The sequence below is a fragment of the Protopterus annectens genome, chromosome 11.part0, assembly GCF_019279795.1.
Source record: "Protopterus annectens isolate FY-2018-M chromosome 11.part0, PAN1.0, whole genome shotgun sequence".
NCBI lineage: Eukaryota > Metazoa > Chordata > Ceratodontiformes > Protopteridae > Protopterus > Protopterus annectens.
The window spans coordinates 1,152,594,230-1,152,611,212 of NC_056745.1; the positions used below are offsets into that span (position 1 = coordinate 1,152,594,230).

General features: G+C 42.0%; 2 protein-coding genes across 3 annotated transcripts in view; one reads left to right on the forward strand and one right to left on the reverse strand.

Annotated features, from left to right (window-relative positions):
* Positions 1-10,267, reverse strand: part of FBXL13 (F-box and leucine rich repeat protein 13) — a 2,081,262-nt gene extending 2,070,995 nt beyond the window's left edge. The window contains exon 1 of the mRNA XM_044088512.1: positions 10,125-10,267. Coding sequence (XP_043944447.1) covers positions 10,125-10,199 — 75 coding nt within the window. The 5' untranslated portion in view covers positions 10,200-10,267. The remainder of the gene's footprint in view (positions 1-10,124) is intronic.
* Positions 10,268-10,488: 221 nt separating this feature from the next.
* Positions 10,489-16,983, forward strand: part of ARMC10 (armadillo repeat containing 10) — a 388,435-nt gene continuing 381,940 nt past the window's right edge. The window contains exon 1 of one of the 2 annotated variants that reach the window (XR_006366991.1): positions 10,489-10,872. Coding sequence is in view for 1 of the 2 variants with exons in the window: in XM_044088513.1 (XP_043944448.1) it covers positions 10,692-10,872 (181 nt within the window). In the remaining variant the exon portion in view is untranslated. The remainder of the gene's footprint in view (positions 10,873-16,983) is intronic. The other variant, XM_044088513.1, reaches the window with a different exon arrangement.

A 16,983-nucleotide genomic window follows, 5' to 3' on the forward strand; every position in this document is an offset into this window, starting at 1 on the left:
GGTCCCCTGTCTTTTGGCACTAAAAGAACCTTGAGTAATTTCGGATCCGATCTGGTCTGTGGGGACCGGTTGGATGACTCCTTTTCTAGCAGCTTTGAAGCTTCTGCGGCTGCAATTTCCCTTCGACTGGGTGGTGGGTCCGGGATTTTTGGACGGTGGGGTGAGTGTGTGAAGGGAATGGTGTAACCTCCGGCGATAATCCGAAGCACCCATCTGTCCTGAGTAATAGACTCCCAGGCTTTTAGGTGCTTGGCAAAATGGCACCGACTGGCTCGAGCAGCACAGCCGGGCAATCCCTCATGAAGTGTGGGAGGCTAAAGAGCCACGAAAGGACTCGCGGTCTCCAGTGTTGGGGCCCTCTGCCGCCTCTGGGACGGCGTCTCCCAGAAAAATTTCCCGTCCTCTGCCTCTGGAAGGGAATCTTCCTGCTGTTGAGGAAAGAACTTCTGTGATTTATGGAACCACATCTTCCCTCCTCTTTAGCCTTGGGATAAGGCCGAAAGGGAGTGGAATAACGATGCACCACGGCAGATAAAGTTTTTCCCTCTTGCTCACAGTGGGTAAGAGTGTCTTTACCTTAGGTCCAAACAAAGAGGACCAATCAAAGGGAGCGTCGTGAAGGAAGACTTGAAGGCCTCCGAAATGACACAAGGAGCCAGGCTTGTCTCCATAGAGCCACGCCTGTGCCTGCCCGCCCTTCAGCCGCATATGAAATGAGCCTCATGGACGAGTTAGAAATCGAGGTAAGGATAGCCAACTGAGAGCTAACCGACTGGGCTAGCTGCTCAGGTAGGTTACCTGAGAGGGAATCTGACAGCTCCTTGACCAGATCCCTCTGTAGCCTGGTGAAATGTGCCAAATAATTCAGGGACCTTAGAGTAAAGGCCGCTGAAGTCAGGGTGTGCTTCCCGTACCGGTCCATGCTCCTAGACTCCTTATTAGGAGGATGGACGGACGTTGAAGCCTCTGCCACGTCCTGCTGTGTAGCAGATGCCACCACCATGGCATCTACAGCCACGCCTTTCGTCAAGAACTCCTTCTCGGGTGGGGCAGACAAAAATTTGTTAGGACGAGAAGGCACTGGTTCCACAGTATCTGGATGTTCCCACGCCCTCCGACAAACCAAATCCAGGAGCTCGAAGGGCGGAGACACCCAGGAGGCGGAGGGCTGAGCCCCAAAGGCCTTGAGAAGCACTGACTCATCAGCGGAGGGGGGTTTGGATATCCAGCCGCCTCATTGTTTAAGGATCTCTAGAATTTCTGCAAATGAGACATCATCCAAGGACGACTTTGGGGACCCCTCTGCATCATCAAGATCAGTGTCCGATGTAAGAGACTCGGGGGAGTCCACGTGCTTCCTCTTGCACGATCTCTTCCTTGGGGCTCCTCCGAAGACAACTCGAAGAACCCTCAGGAGGAGGGAACCCCAGTGGGGTAACCTCAGGCCCAGGGCTCCGCTGCCTAGAGACAGGGGAACTGCCAAAGACCCAGTCTCCATGCCCAGGAAGGTGCCGGTAAAGCCGTGAGATGGCGAAGAAGACTTGGCCAAGGCACTCCTCATAGCTCTGAAAGCCGGACCCCAGAATCCTGGGAGTGTCCGGTCTCGAGCCATGATAGCAGACGTCCCGCAGCCAAGCACCGAGAGGAGGCTCGGAACCGATAGCATTGGTCCCGAAACGTCACCCCCGGGTCCGGCCGAAGAAGTCCGTGTGCTAAACTCAGACCCGAAGGCCGGGGTTGGAGTAAGGGTCGGGGCCGACCCTAGGATCTCCACTGGCTCCATCAGCACCTGCTCCGACGGAGCCGAAGCGGTCGGAGGAGGAATGGCAATGGAATGGGCTATCGGCTCCGAAGCCAATTGGGTTGGAGCCGAAACAAATTTTTGAAAGACTGGGGACTGGAACAGTCTTTGGAGCACCCTGTCTATGTCCGAATCTGGCATCCTCGATGACCTAGAGGAGACCGAACGGGTTCGAGTAGGCCTCTCCAACGGCCCCAAGGGACTAGGGGACCGGCTCTGAGGCGACTCGATAACTATCGGCGCCGAAGGAATGCACAAACCAGTTTCCATCGGTGCTGAGGAGGACTTAGGCGCCGAGGAGGAAGTGTCTGAGCGAACAACCTTCATCGGCTCCGAGATCAGTGGAGCCGATGAAGGTGACCCGCCTCTCGATGCCCCAGCCATCGGCTCCAAAGCCAAAGGAGTTGAGACTGGAGGCATCGAGGCAGATCGCCCTCGGCTCCAAGTCCTTGGAGCCGAAGGAGAAGCCTGCCTATGTCTTTTGGCGGTCGGGTCCGACGGACTGGTCGCCCTTTCTTTTAGCAGGAGAAGGAGAGGATGCTAAAGCTTCTTCAAAAGAGGGTTTTATAAGACCTTTCAAAATAAGTTTATTTTTTCTCTCTTGGAGGACCCTCGAGGAAAAAGCGTGACACACACTGCAGGACTCCTGCAAATGTTTGGCGCCCAAACAATATACACAGAGAGAGTGGTCATCCGTGATAGACATTTTAAAACTACACTTAGTGCACTTCTTAAAGCCCGAAGGCCTAGGAGCCTGAGACATTATAACCACAACTCAGTAACTCTCTCACAGACAAAACTCTTTTAAATTGACTGACACTATAAAGATTAGCTTACGGTTGCCGATTAAGAATGACAGCCCGATAACAACAGGGAATATAACTCAAGGGAATCCTAGAACCCCTAAGGGTTTGAAAAGGGATTGACTGACAGGGAAGGCCCTACAGATCAAGGGGGCCTGTAGTCAGAACAAACACCAAACACACACAAAATTTCCACAAAAAAATTCCCAATCACACACAAAAGTACAGAGTAGCTGTTAAAACAGCTTTTTGTTATAGAAATAGCAAATTCCTGACAGAAAAAGTTAGTGAAAAAACACTACTTAGCTCAGCCAGCTCGAGACCACGTCTTTGCTAGTTAGCGGCAAACGAGATCTGGGGGACTGGTAGTGGTGCATCCTGGGATATAGTAAGCTCAGCCAATAAGAGACTTCGCTCTTTGGCATAAGCGTGCCGAGTCGGAGCCGAGAGATCGTCTCCGAACCCATCAGTCAGAATGTAGGCGAGATAGGATCACATAACATCAATTTTTTAAACATAAGGTGACTAGGATTCTATTACAAAATCTTTATTGGGACAAAGCAGGGAACTCCGCAGTTACTTGTAGTCTCACAAGAGACATGCAACAGCTTTTTCGGAATACCTCAATCCCACATGTATCTGTGACTAGGGAAGAACAAGTGGCATGGTATATAGTTGGGAAAAAGGTTACCGAGTGGTCAAAACTGACACTGGAACAGCTGGCAGGTAAGGGAGTTCAGGTACAGAAGTTGAATTGGGTAACCCAAGCCAGACCAACAGTACATCTTCGAGAAGATCGGTTAATACCGACAGGAGGCATGCCATCCTGACTATGCTTTCTGACCCCACAAAAAGAATTGAAGCTACAGGCATTACCAAAATCCTTATGGTCCCTAGGGCAGCACGACATTGGGTTAATGAGAACAGCAGGACAGGTTAAAATAACTCCAAAATCCGATTTTAGACCTCATAAGCATCAGTATCCATTAAGTAAAAAGGCAGAAGAAGGCATTTTACCAGTGATCACAGCTCTACTGAGAGCTGGGGTTTTAGTTCCATGCACAGATTCACCGTGTAATACACCCTTGTTCCCAGTAAGGAAACCAGACGGGACATGGAGAATGGTACAGGATCTGCAGGCTGTGAATGCTGCTGTAGTGCCAAGGGCTCCTGTGGTCCCAGATCCATCTGTGTTGTTAAATGATATCCTTCCCACGGACAAGTATTTTTCTGTCATTGATATCAGTAACGCATTTTTTTCTATCCCACTACAGGAAGATAGTAGGTTTTGGTTTGCCTTTACGTTTATGAGCAAGCAGTACACATACACAAGATGCCGCAGGGATATTGTGAGAGTCCTACAATCTTTTCACAAGAAATGTCGACCAACCTGGCACAGTTTCAACCAGAGCATGGCTGTCATCTACTATTGTACGTGGACGACATCTTACTGGCTGCACCCACGGAGGCTGTCTGTGAGTCCAAAACTATTCGGTTGTTGCATTTTTTGGCGAAAGAGGGACATAAGGTAAATAAATCTAAATTACAATTTTGTAAAACTGAAGTACGGTATCTAGGCTATACCATTTCAAATGCTGGTAGACAACTAGATAACTGTAGAAAAGAAGCCATTTTACAGGCACCGATGCCTAGTACTAAAAAAGAAATGATGTCATTTTTAGGAATAACAAACTTTTGTCGTAGTTGGATTCCCAATTATGCAGAGGAAGTCAGTCCACTTTCAGAACTTATTTTTGCGCTTCCCATGGCAGCACATGACGTGCTGCAATGGACAGATAAGGCAATACAGGCATTTACTAGGGTAAAGCAACTGATAGCAGGATCTGCAACACTTAGCTTCCCTGACTATACAAAACCTTTTGTTCAGACAGTAGATTGTAAGCAGGGCTTTATGACATCAGTTCTGTTGCAAACTTATGGGGATAAGTTGAGACCATTAGCTTTTTATTCTAGTAAATTGGACACAGTGGCACGATCTTTGCCACACTGTGTACAAGCTGAAGTTGCAGCCGCACAGGCTGTGCAAGCGTCTGCAACCTTAGTTTTATTTCATGACCTCACCTTACGAGTACCGCCTTCTGTCGCGATAATACTACTACAGGATAAAGTTACCTTTCTCTCTCCTAGCAGACACTTATCCAGCATGACAACGTTATTATCACAACCACACATGACCATTGAGCGATGCACTACCCTTAATCCAGCCACGCTGTTACCTACAGCTGATGACGGTGCCCCTCACATTTGTTTAGACTTAATACACTCTAATGTCTTACCAAGACCAGACCTTAAGGACCAACCTTTGGCAAATTCAGATTGGACCCTGTTTGTAGATGGGTCAGCATGTAAAAATGAGGCAGGTATCACACAAGTGGGTTATGCAGTCACAACTGAGACTAAGGTATTAGAGGCAAAACCTCTCCCCAGGAACCTGTCCGCACAAGCGGACAAATTGATTGCTTTGTCCAGAGCATGTACCATCTCCAAGGATAAGGCAGTTACTATCTACACAGATAGTCAATATGCTTTTTCTATGGTCCATGTCTTTGCACAGCAATGGAAAAATAGGGGAATGGTTACGGCCTCAGGAAAGGAAATAACCCACAAGGATTTAATCCTTAGCCTCTTACAAGCTGTCCAACTGCCACGGGGATTGGCCTTCTGTAAGTGCACAGCACACACAAATGCCAAGGATCCAGTATCACTTGGAAATGCACTAGCTGACAAAACTGCAAAAAGTGTAGCCTTAACCTCTACTTTTGCACTCGAGACCACACAAAAGGAACTTCACCCTACAGATAAATTTGATCTACAAACTTTACAGGTAATGCAGGAACTTAGTACAGTTCAGGAAAAACAGCGATGGGTTAAATATGGGGCTATTCAAAAGCAGGGAGTTTTTGTAGGTCCAAATGACAAGTATGTTTTGCCAACGAACCTTTTTAGGTATACCTCATTAGTGACGCATGGCCCATCGCACCTGGGCCCTGCTGCCATGGTTCAAATGATCCAGCGAATTTTCTGGACCAAGGGCTTTATAGCGTACGCCAAACGATTCTGTTTATCATGCCTGCTTTGTGCACGATACCATGGTGGTGGGGTGCGGGTCACCCCAGCAGCTTTTCCGCTGCCTCCATACCCATTTCACACAATCTGTATGGATTTTATTGAACTAACTCCTGTTCAACAGAAGCGATTTGTGTTGGTCATTATTGACGCCTTTACAAAATGGGTCGAAGCCTTTCCGGTAGCACACCCAGATGTCCTATCGGTAGCCAAGGCCCTTACAAATAATATTATCCCTAATTTTGGGCTACCTACACGCATCTATTCTGATAATGGTACACATTTTGTAAACCAAGTTATTCAAAAGCTGGCTGCCGTTTTTCAGATCGACTTAAAACACCACTGTGCCTACCACCCACAGTCAGCAGGGTTGGTTGAACGCCATAATGGCATTCTCAAAGGCAAGTTATGTAAACTCATGGCAGAGACACATCAGTATTGGATAAACTGCTTACCTCTAGCACTCCTGTCCATGCGTACCACTCCCACCTCAAAAGGGGTCACACCATTTGAACTACTATACGGGAGACCTTATTACGTCCCGCAGTGGCAAGGTCTTTTGCCTGCAGAACGTGAGGGGGGTGAAGAGATAGCAGATTACATGAGGAAATTGCTGACCAGAACTAACACTTCTCTAAGGAATGATTGCTTTTCAGATAAGAAGAACAACAGGATCCTGGAAGTGAAGCCTGGCGAGTGGGTTTGGATTAAGATAAGAGGAAAACCTGGGCCTCACCTACGTGGGAAGGACCATACCAGGTTTTGATCGCAACGCCCACAGCGGTCCGAATAAAGGAGCGACCATCGTGGATCCACCTGATACATTGCAAAATTGTTAAACAGTTTGAGCTAGAAAAAAACCTGAGTTCCCCTGAGGAGCACTGAGTAGTAGTTCTGTCTGTATGAAGTTTTTGACTATTGTAGCAATGCAGAAAAATACTGGAAGGGAGCAGCCCTTCCCACAAAGGCATTGCAAAATCATTTTGTTACTAGTAAGTGTGAGTGTTTTTTTTTCTGTTTTGGCCGCTTTTATTTTCAAACGAAACTAGCCAAGTGAAGAGAGACGAAAATACAGCTTGGCATCCACCCTTTAATACGTACCAAGCTATTAAATATGCATATGCTTTGTCTTTTAATGTTTCAAACTGGTGGATATGCACAGCTATCCCTACTGTACATGGTGGTCTGATGTTAGGTACAGTCCCTTTGGGGGCAAATGATACATGGACTAATTTACTGTTTGAAACTTCAAACGTAGCCTTAAAGGACAAAATAGCACTACCCCTCATGGGTCGCCAGAATGGAACTGTATGTTTCCAAAGATCTGGAAAAATTAAGGTTGGATGGAGTCAATATAATGTAACCATAATTCATAACTGTACAATAGATGGGCACTGTGCAATGAATTTCAAGCCTATAAGAGTGCTTATTAATAGTACAGGGCTTATTAATGTCACAAGCTTTTTTGAAAAAATGTTATCTGTGTATGATCTTTTGTTTAAAGGGCTACAAGACAAAGGAAATCATTCTATTCCAGTAAATATTACCCTCAAAGTGAATGATTGTTATTTTATCTGTGGTAGAAAAGCATACAAATGGTTACCAAGGAACTGGTCAGGCAGTTGTTTTTTGGGTTATTTAGCACCAGCTATAAGACATACATTTTCTCTTCCCCAAGGTAAAATACGAAATGTACGTGCTGTAAATAAACCTGTTAATCCCGTAGGTAACGTTGATGCATCCTGGATCTATCATCACGATTTGGCCCACAGTAGCAGCAAGGGACTATCACACATGGACTTGGGCGATGATGTTATTTCCTGGGCTGGTATTCTTCCAGCGTATGGGACAGTAAAATCTATTTGGGAGCTCAGAAAACTGTCAAAACTGTTAGAAACTCTGAGCAATGCAACTTTTTCTGCGCTAGAATTGGTGACGGATGAGTTATCTGCAATGAGGACTGTAGTGTTGCAGAATCGTATGGCGCTCGATTTCACCCTAGCGGCGAAAGGAGGTACTTGCGCTCTTATCCAAGAGGAGTGTTGTTCTTTTATTCCAGATAATGAGCATGATATAGACAGTCACCTGGAGATCTTACAACAAGTTTCTGAACTTACAAAACCAGGACAGAATCCATTGACTGACTTTTTCCAAAATTGGTTTGGGAATTGGGGAACAGTACTTATGAATGTCTTAATTGCTGTATGTGTTGGTGCCATTATATTCCTACTGTTGGGTTGTTGTTGCATTCCTTGCATCCGAATGATAATATCAAGTGTATTGTCTGCCAATGCAACTAAAGCTTATTATTCTGAATATACAGAAAATGAATCATGCGAAAGAAACTGTATGAATAAAATGTATTACTGGTGATACAAAGTGTTGTTAGGGGGGAAATGTAGTAAGAATCTTTGTGTTCAACATCTTTGTATCCTGTATAGGAAGGGTTAAAATGTGAAACTGCATTGCGTGCAAAGAAATAAGCTAAAATGAGTTGTTTTTCTTGTAAGGAATTTGCTGACCAGAAAGGAATGCACAGATGTTACCTTGGTCCAGGCACAGGCCTATCTTGGGACTGACCTCTGACCAAGGAGGAATGCATAGATGTTACCTTGATGTAGGCACCAACTTATCTTGTGTCTGACTTTTGACCATCTAAGGCTCCAGTGAGTGAATTTATATCCTTGACTGAAATTCCTTGTCTAGTAACCAGCTGCTGTGTATGTGTAGAAGAGGGTATAAAAACCCATGTAAAGTGTACATAATTAGACTGCTGACATACCAAGTACTTTGTGGCAGGTCTCCATGCATGTAAAATAAACCTTTTTTGCTTACTTAATCTGCATGATTCTTCCAGTATATGTTAAGAGTGTTAAAAATCTTTTGACACTTCTATTACTCAGCTAGCTTTAACTAGCAAAGTGCAAAACAGCACGGCTGTGCCTGTGAGCATTTTACTCCAGTAAGTAGCTGTTTACGGCTATTAGTTTACACATACCTCTCAAATGTACATCATTATGAAGAGTGTTTCACCTTTTGAGTTTTAAAAATTCTTTTCTCCCTTGTTTCTCAAAGAAAGGGTTTGGCACACACTCTAAGATTTTTAGCAACTATCCATGTTAAATAATTCTGAATGATACTGAATCATATTCGAAATATAAAAGACAGTTAATAACCATGTTGTGAGCTTCTCATATGAAGTTATTAATAAGTGTTCCACATTTGACTATTTGTTTAATATTAGAAACATAACTCTCAACTGTCCCTGATTTTGACTCAAACTTCAGCTCAGACCATCTTAATTCCTCCTAAAACTGGTGACTTTTGGAGAAAAGGTTGAAAACTGCACTTTAACAAATAATGACAATAATTAGTTGCAGATTTCTTTTACTTTAGAAAATATAGATTAATTCACATTTACTTATTCTGTCACTGTTTCAAGTTAATAGTACTAACATTTTAAAAGCGTGTCCCTCTCAACTGTACAGATTTTCGCAGAATTTCCAGATTTTTGCCTCATGGTTTTGATCTGTTTTCATAAAATTGTGGTTTTCTGCAAAATTAGTGGCAAATCATTAAATACTGAAGTTAAAAAATTATGACAGACATTTGAGTTTCAGAAAATTATGACATACATTTGAGTTTCAGACTTTCTACCCTTCAGAAAAAAATCATGCTAATGCCAAACCTGTTATTCTATCAACTCTCTAAGTTTGAAAGAGCAATATTTAAAAAAAGTCCCTATTTTTGGGCCTTTGTCCCACTTTTATTTATGGCTTTGTCCAGATTTCTTGCTCTAAGAGGTTGAGAAGTATTAAAGTGTCCCTGATTCGTTGAGAGATATTGTTCCATAAAGTGGAGATGGAATGCGGAGAGATGTGATGCCAACCAAGTATGATTATGTTTATTTCCATCCCAAGGGGGGGCTACAATAACTTAATGTTTTCTTTTAATTTCAACAACTACTGCCTGCGGATTCCATTTAAAAGGACGGTAAAAAGACAATCTTATACTTCGGTTTCTGAAGTAAACGTCAGAGTAGTTGTTAAATAAGGCTACACTAATCGATCTAGTAGTTGTAATGCTGGTTGTTTTGCGAGGAGTTCATCAAAACATGCTCTTTTTTGTAAGGTACGTTAATGGACGTTTCGGTTACTGCACAGTATTCCGACGCATTACGTCATCAGAGGCCACTATATAGGCGGTCCTTCCTCCGTATTTTTTAAAGACACTGCACAAGCGAAGTTACGATAGTCATAGTATATTCGAAAACACAAATTGAAGTTTTTGCTGCTATGAACGCTACAAAAACCAATGTAGTAGTACTAGTGCAGTATAAGAAATAGAGAAAACCAACTCCGCTTCAAAACACAGTTATCCTGGAAAAAAAAAACAGGAAAGGGTTTTACTGTATATATTTTTATGCAGCATACCTCGTAAACTTCTGGAAGTGAATAGTGCCTGATATAATTTCTAAGGCCTGGTTCCGTAGACTTCAAGGAAGACATTTTAGAAAATTATAAAATTGCTTCTTTCTTCCGATCCTTCTTAAAACAACCGCGGCCGGTCCAGGAGGCTTGTGTGTTTACTGTTACTAAGAAACAGGCATTTTAATCGACCTGTTGAGTTGTGCTAGTTTTATGAAAAACAACTATTTAAAACCCTGCGGTGCAAGTTAAAAAAACTTATGCCATTTAAATTGTTCGTTAATTAGATTCTGTGAGTAGTTCATGTTTAAATAGTACTATAGATTTTATTTAAAGACACTTATGCAGTGCTCAAAAAGTGGACAGCTTGCGTTTCTTCACAGTTTACGTGGTTTGTTACGTTCCCACGGTGTGATTGTAATAGTCCTTCCGTAGTTCTACTGAAGAAGACGAGCAGATCTGTTAATTTCATTTTTTTAGCTCTATGGTACTTTAGAAATTGCACTTGTTTTTAAACACTTCTAAAGGATTCCCAGTATTTGGAAGTGTTTTCTTAAAACAAGTAGACTTCCAATGGCTGGTAAAAACATCGCGGTAGTTGCGTTCGGAGCCGGGGTTACTTACTGTCTTTATAAATTATTGTTCTCAAAGCGTTCTTATAAGTATCGTAATCCCGAACAGTCAGGGAAAGAAAATTCACATCCAGAAGTCTGGAATGCAGAGGATTTGAAATCTGGTCCTACTGAAGCTTTAGGTACATATATTTTGTAATCTGGTGAGCAGGGGTGTTGTAGCCAGAAATTTACATTTCTTACTTAAACTTAACGTTGCTCTTAACTACCTATCTGTCATTTAAAAAAATACTTTTAACTCCAGTTGCTACCCCCTCCCCCAACACACTCAGGAAGGGGACTGTTACTTTCAAATGTTGCCCATAAACAGCTGTTTCAGAGATGTAGTCCTTCACATGCATTCCTTGTCGTAGTTATCTCTATACTGTAAATGTTTTGTTTACGCATTTCTAAACGTTTTGTGCTTTGAGTGTTGACGTTTCCAGGAAATGTTCATTAAAAATGTACTAATTTGAGTACACCAGTATACCTAGCTACACCCTAACTGGCATACTTTTCAATTGTCCAGATTTTTGCTTCATATTTTTGGTCTGTTCCTGTGGTGCTGTGGTAGCGTTGTGGCCTCACAGTACTACGTTGTCCTGTTCGATTCTCAGCTAGAGCGTCTTGTGTGTGGAGACATACCTGAATGGGTGAACCTTCGTTGAAGGTTGTGCGTCAGGGCTGGCAACTCGGGAGGAAACCGGAGCACCCGGAGGAAACCCACACGACCACAGGGAGGACATGCAGACTTCACACACAGAAGGCACCCCAGCTGAGGATCAAACCGGAGAACCTGTTGGGGTGAGGGAGCAATCACCGCACCGCGGCTGCCCTGGTTATCTTTCAGTAAATGTATGTAAACACAATACCTTTACTTTCTAAGTTTAAAAGAGCAATATTTAAAATTATTTTTGTCTTGTCACCCATTATTTTTGACTTGTCCAGATTTATTGTGCTAAGAGATTGAGTTATGCATGCCACACAAGTTTCAGGAACAGCTTGGAGTGGGTCAAACTCTTCAGGCTACATCTTTATTCATAACAAAATATACTGATTAAGTTTAATGACAACGCACCCCTCCACCCCATGCTAATAATTTCTGTATAAACTGTTATTTTAAATACATAAAATATTTGATTTAATAACATACCTTCTGTCAGTTTACAGCATTTACAAACACTACAGGAAAAGTTAACTGTTTTGAGGTTTTGCTAACATTTCTGTGTCATCAAACTGCAGTATTCCTCTTTCTGCTGGGGAGAAAACCTATTTTACTACTATATAACATTATCATTTAAATGTTTGTGATGGGCAGTACTTTTCATGGGAAGAATATGTTGAGCACGTATAAATTTATGACAGGAAGCACTTCTAAAATGTCTTAATAATGTCTGTGTTATGTCTTTGGTCACCTCTGGTCTGGAACGTGTTTGAAATGGTGTGCTTCTCAGTAAATCTGTTTCTGTTTAAAGTTCTCAATCTGGTTTACTGTCTGATACTCCATGTCTGATTTGACTAACATGACTTTTCACAGACTGACCATGACCAGTCAGTACAGTATAAGACGCAAGTCCCAAACAAGTTTCCGTTATATGTTGGATCCAATTTTAACTCTGTCTGTTTCTGAATCAGTACCTTGGTCTGCATTTTTGCTTTGTCATTTGGTAGATTCAAGGCTGTTGTGAATGTCACTAGTCATAATCTGAGTATTTTTTTGTAACTGAAGAAGATCCATGACAGTGTTGATTCCACAGTATTACCTTCATTTTCTTCATCCCTTACTTCAAAGTCGATATGACCTTCTCTGCAGGCTGTTATTAGATGAAGCATATAATAATAATGTTTAATGACAAGTTCTTCAGAGTTTGCACATTTGTCACTAGTGAAACAAGATTTGTACTACAGTGCAACATAATGGGGGTTCTGCAATATTGAGTGTGTCATTTGGATGAGATGTTCAACTGAGGCTCTGTTTGCTTCAGTTGAAAAGAGTTGGGCTGCTTTATTAAAATTTGCATTTATTTATGTCATATAAAAAACTTAAATCAATTGTTTCAACACACTTTTTTTTACATTCACACTTAACTTACAAACTTGATAATTTGAAAGTAATTTATCAACACAAAAAAAATTAACTGAACAGTTCTACTTTCATTATTTTTTTCTTTTATATTTATAGGTTAGTGGGTGTATACTAGACTAACAACTTCTAGGGCCCTTATAAGCCTAGCTGTGCAAGCCAAATGTGACCCACAAATTTGATTTATATCTGGGTGATATATTGATTGCTTCTGTCCATCAAAGACATAGGTGCCAGACCAAGGGTGAATTTTCACTTACCATCCATTGGTCCAAGTTGTGCTTAAATAGGGTTAGGGAGGAACTGTGCTTCACATGGATGAGGAGCTGTTCCAGAGAATGGGAATTCTTTGAGATACGTATTTCTCACTCCAACGTGTCTCGTTTATGCCACAAGCAAAATTTAGGTCTTTTGGTCTAGTAGTTCTGATCCTGTTTGGTTTGCGGTTGTGCAAAAAGGTTAATCAGAACAGGGTCCAGGGATGCCTTGTACGGCCAGCAAAGATCACCTCTCCATAATTTGTATAATACAGTGTAAAGAGACAGGGCTTTAAGGTGATCGGTGTAGGACATTTTGCTTACTCCTTGTATTCTTTTTGTAAATAACCTTTGTGGATGCTCCAGTCGCTGCATATGTCTGGTCAGGTACATACAATCTTTGATGTCAGCCAAAAGTGCTCTTCGCAGAGCACAGAATTGACGACTCCTGCGATTCATGCAGAGTTAAATGCATTGGTAGCATAACTAAAAAATTTAAAGTCTTTTTTATGAAACCCATTGTCCCTACTACTGTTGGATCTGTTTGGGTATCCTTCCTCATTTCTACCTGCAAATCCTAATATTTATGACTTTGTGTTTCTCTGTGCATATTATAGTGTAATCAGTGGGTTTAGCAATTTCAATGATCAATGCTACTTTTGTCTTCTTTTCATAGTCTACTATATCTGGTTTTCTCACATCTATTTTTTGGTAATGGATGATCAATGTGATGTAAACTTCATCAGTCTCTGTAATGCTTTATGGCAGATGTTTCCAGTGCTTCTCAGCTACTTCAATATTATTATGTTTGCACAATCCCCAGTGAAAGTCTTGCCACATTATTCTTCCTTTCAGTAAACAGGCCCTCTGCCATTAGTGTATCACACCCAGCAATAAGATGTGTGATTGTTTCCAGTTCTATTTTACAGAACCTGCATTTGTCTGTTTCTCCCACATTTTCAATGAACTTTGTAAACCAACATGTATGTAGTCTATACTGGGCCACCAATATTAATCTTTCATCTTTTTGGTTTAAATTCACCGCTCCTTAACCATTCCTGCATCCGATCCTGATCAACATGTGGTTGTTCTAGGAGTTTACGGTACCTGCAACTGTGTTTTTGTCTTTTCCACATTTCTTGCATTCTCATCTAATTCTTCTCCTTATATTCTTTTTTTTTTTTTTTTAAGTGAAACTTCTTTAGGCAAGGTACTATGATTTTGGAGTGAAAAGAAAAGTGAAATGGAAGTGAGACTCCACCAGACGGTGGCACTGATCAGCTCCCGACTGTTGCCGAGCCATGATGCACGCACATACACACACACACTTGCACCTTTTTTTTTTTTTTTTGTTAAAAGTGAAATAACAGAAGATCCAACGATTATGCAGATTAAAATTTCAAGAAAAGCTTAAAAAAGAACAGTTTCTGTGAAATAACTTGTGGCCCAATGATGAGCATGCAGACTTGAAATGCACAGTTGTGTGTTTGATAGGCAATTGCCTAACAACCATGATAATCCATAACCTCCCATGGTTTATTGTTCATGATTGTGTATCAGGATTCTTAAGAAAATTTAATAGTCATTTATTTTGTTCAAACATACAGGGTTTTTGCTAAGACAAAAATAGGTAAGGAATCACTATTCTAAATTGTTTCTATGTTACATATTGTGGTTAATGTTTACCTTCACATTGTAGTGCTTCAGGTCTTTTTAGTTTATTTTTCTCCTGATGCCCAACCCATCTGCCAGCTGTGTCATTCTAGGTTATTGTCTTTTAATACGTTTTCAGATACTCCACTCGTAGAGGACACGCAACATGACTTCTGTCTTTCTTTCTTGTTATTCAGACACTTATACTGCTCATGCTCTAAAACACGTGTATAAGTACCCGATGTCTGTTTGCTTCATAATTGTAAAATGGAGAGGGTTAATACATTCGTCCGACTCCTGTCAGAAGAGGTATTTGATAGCATGTCCATTGACTTAATGCACGTGGCTAGTTCCCACTTTATTTCTGACTGGGTCTACTTTTCTGACACGGCCAACACAAGTAACTGCTCTAGGTAAAATTGTTGTTGCATCAGTAACACAAAAAAAAAGACCTAATGCTGATTGCTGTTTTCCATATTAATTCTTGGCCTGTCTAGTTTCTAAGTGTATGATGATAACGAAGCCCTTGTTTTGAGAGATTTCTCCTTTCTTCGAGATGGTGCAACTAAAGAGTTAGAATATCTTGGGGGGGGCATAACTCTCAACTAACTGTCCCTGATTTCAACTCATTTTAGGTCTGTCCCTCCTAATCCTTCTTAAAACTGGTGACTGTTGGAGAAAATGTGGTGAATTGTACTTGATAAGTAATGATAGTGATTAGAGTTGTGGGTTTCTCTTAGTTCAGAAAATGTATATTAATTCACATTTTCTCATTCTGTGAATGGCTTAAGTTAATAGGGCTAATATTTTAAGTGTCCCTTATTTCTGGATTTGTCCCTGATTCAGTTGAGACTTGTGCCTGATTGGTTGAGAGCTATGAGGTGGGGGGGATGTAGAAACTAATTATGATTGATGTTTGAAGTGAAACAACTTTAGGCACAGTAGTGTGAGTTCTGAGTGCAACGAAAAGTGAAATGGAAGTGAGATTCCACCAGACAATGGTGCTGTTTGGTGCCTGATTGTTGTTGAACCATGAGTCTGCAAGGGAAGATAACTGCTTTCCTATGGCCAAAGTAGGGCACTGAGTATGGAAATACCACTTACAGTCTCAAATGATGCAAGTATGTCAGAAAACCATAACAAATGTGCAGATTCTAGTTCGGACGCTTTGTGGAAAAAACATGTACCCGTGAATTACCACATAGGTGGCAGGACACTAAACACCAAAAGTGTGATGAGACTTAGGGACACAGGTGGACGGTGGTCTCACCTTCGATAACCACATCTCCACAACAGTCAGGAAATCCTTCTATGTGGCACACCTCATCACTAAGGTCTTTTCATCCAGGAAAAAGGTGGTCATTGTCCCACTGTACTCATCCCTCATTAGACCCATTATAGAATACAACGCCTCGTTTGGTATGTACCTCTCAAGACATCTGCAACAACTGGAAAGGTCACAGAAATACCTCACTAAAAGAATCACAGGCCTAAAGCAGATGACCTATGCTGGCCATCTAAAAAAACTCCAGCTATACTCTATCACATATCGTCTACTCAGAGGCGATCTCTGCTTAACATACAAGGCCATGTCAAACCCAGAGCTGTTGGACATGCTACACTTGAAATCCCAATCCCTCAGAGCCACACGCTCCAGAGATATAAACCTTGTCATTACAATGAACAAAACATGCTGGAGGGATAGGTTCCTGACCCAGAGACTCCCCAGACTCTGGAATAGACTGCTTATACATGTCAAGCAGAGTGCCTCTTTGGCCCTCTTCAAAAAGAACCTTGATGATTGGATAGGAGATGGGAAATTCACCCCAGAGATCACGTAAGTCGCCCTGCTAGTCAGGGTCCAGGGAAGTAAATATTGTGGGAAGAAATAGCCAGGGAATTGTTATGACTAGGCTTATATAGGCCCTAGGGCTGATAGCCTAGTACCAACCTATGGAATTGTGTAATGCCCCCAGTCAGCAACCAATTTATAGTTTCATTATGACACCAAGATAGGCCTGAGAAGTGGGCTGCGACGTAAGCTTAGCACACGTTAGCCTGTTCAGCATGGAGAGTTTTAAGGATCTTTTCTAGCTGCGCTATCCTAGCGGCTGGGATTGATGATGGCCCTTCAACAATGCTAGGACTATCATGGGAAGTGTTACACTACGGTATTTCTGTTATGGATGCAACTTTACATCAATGACTTGGTCGCTTCTTCTGTTTGCATACTTAAATTTAAATCAAGACAAATATTCTCC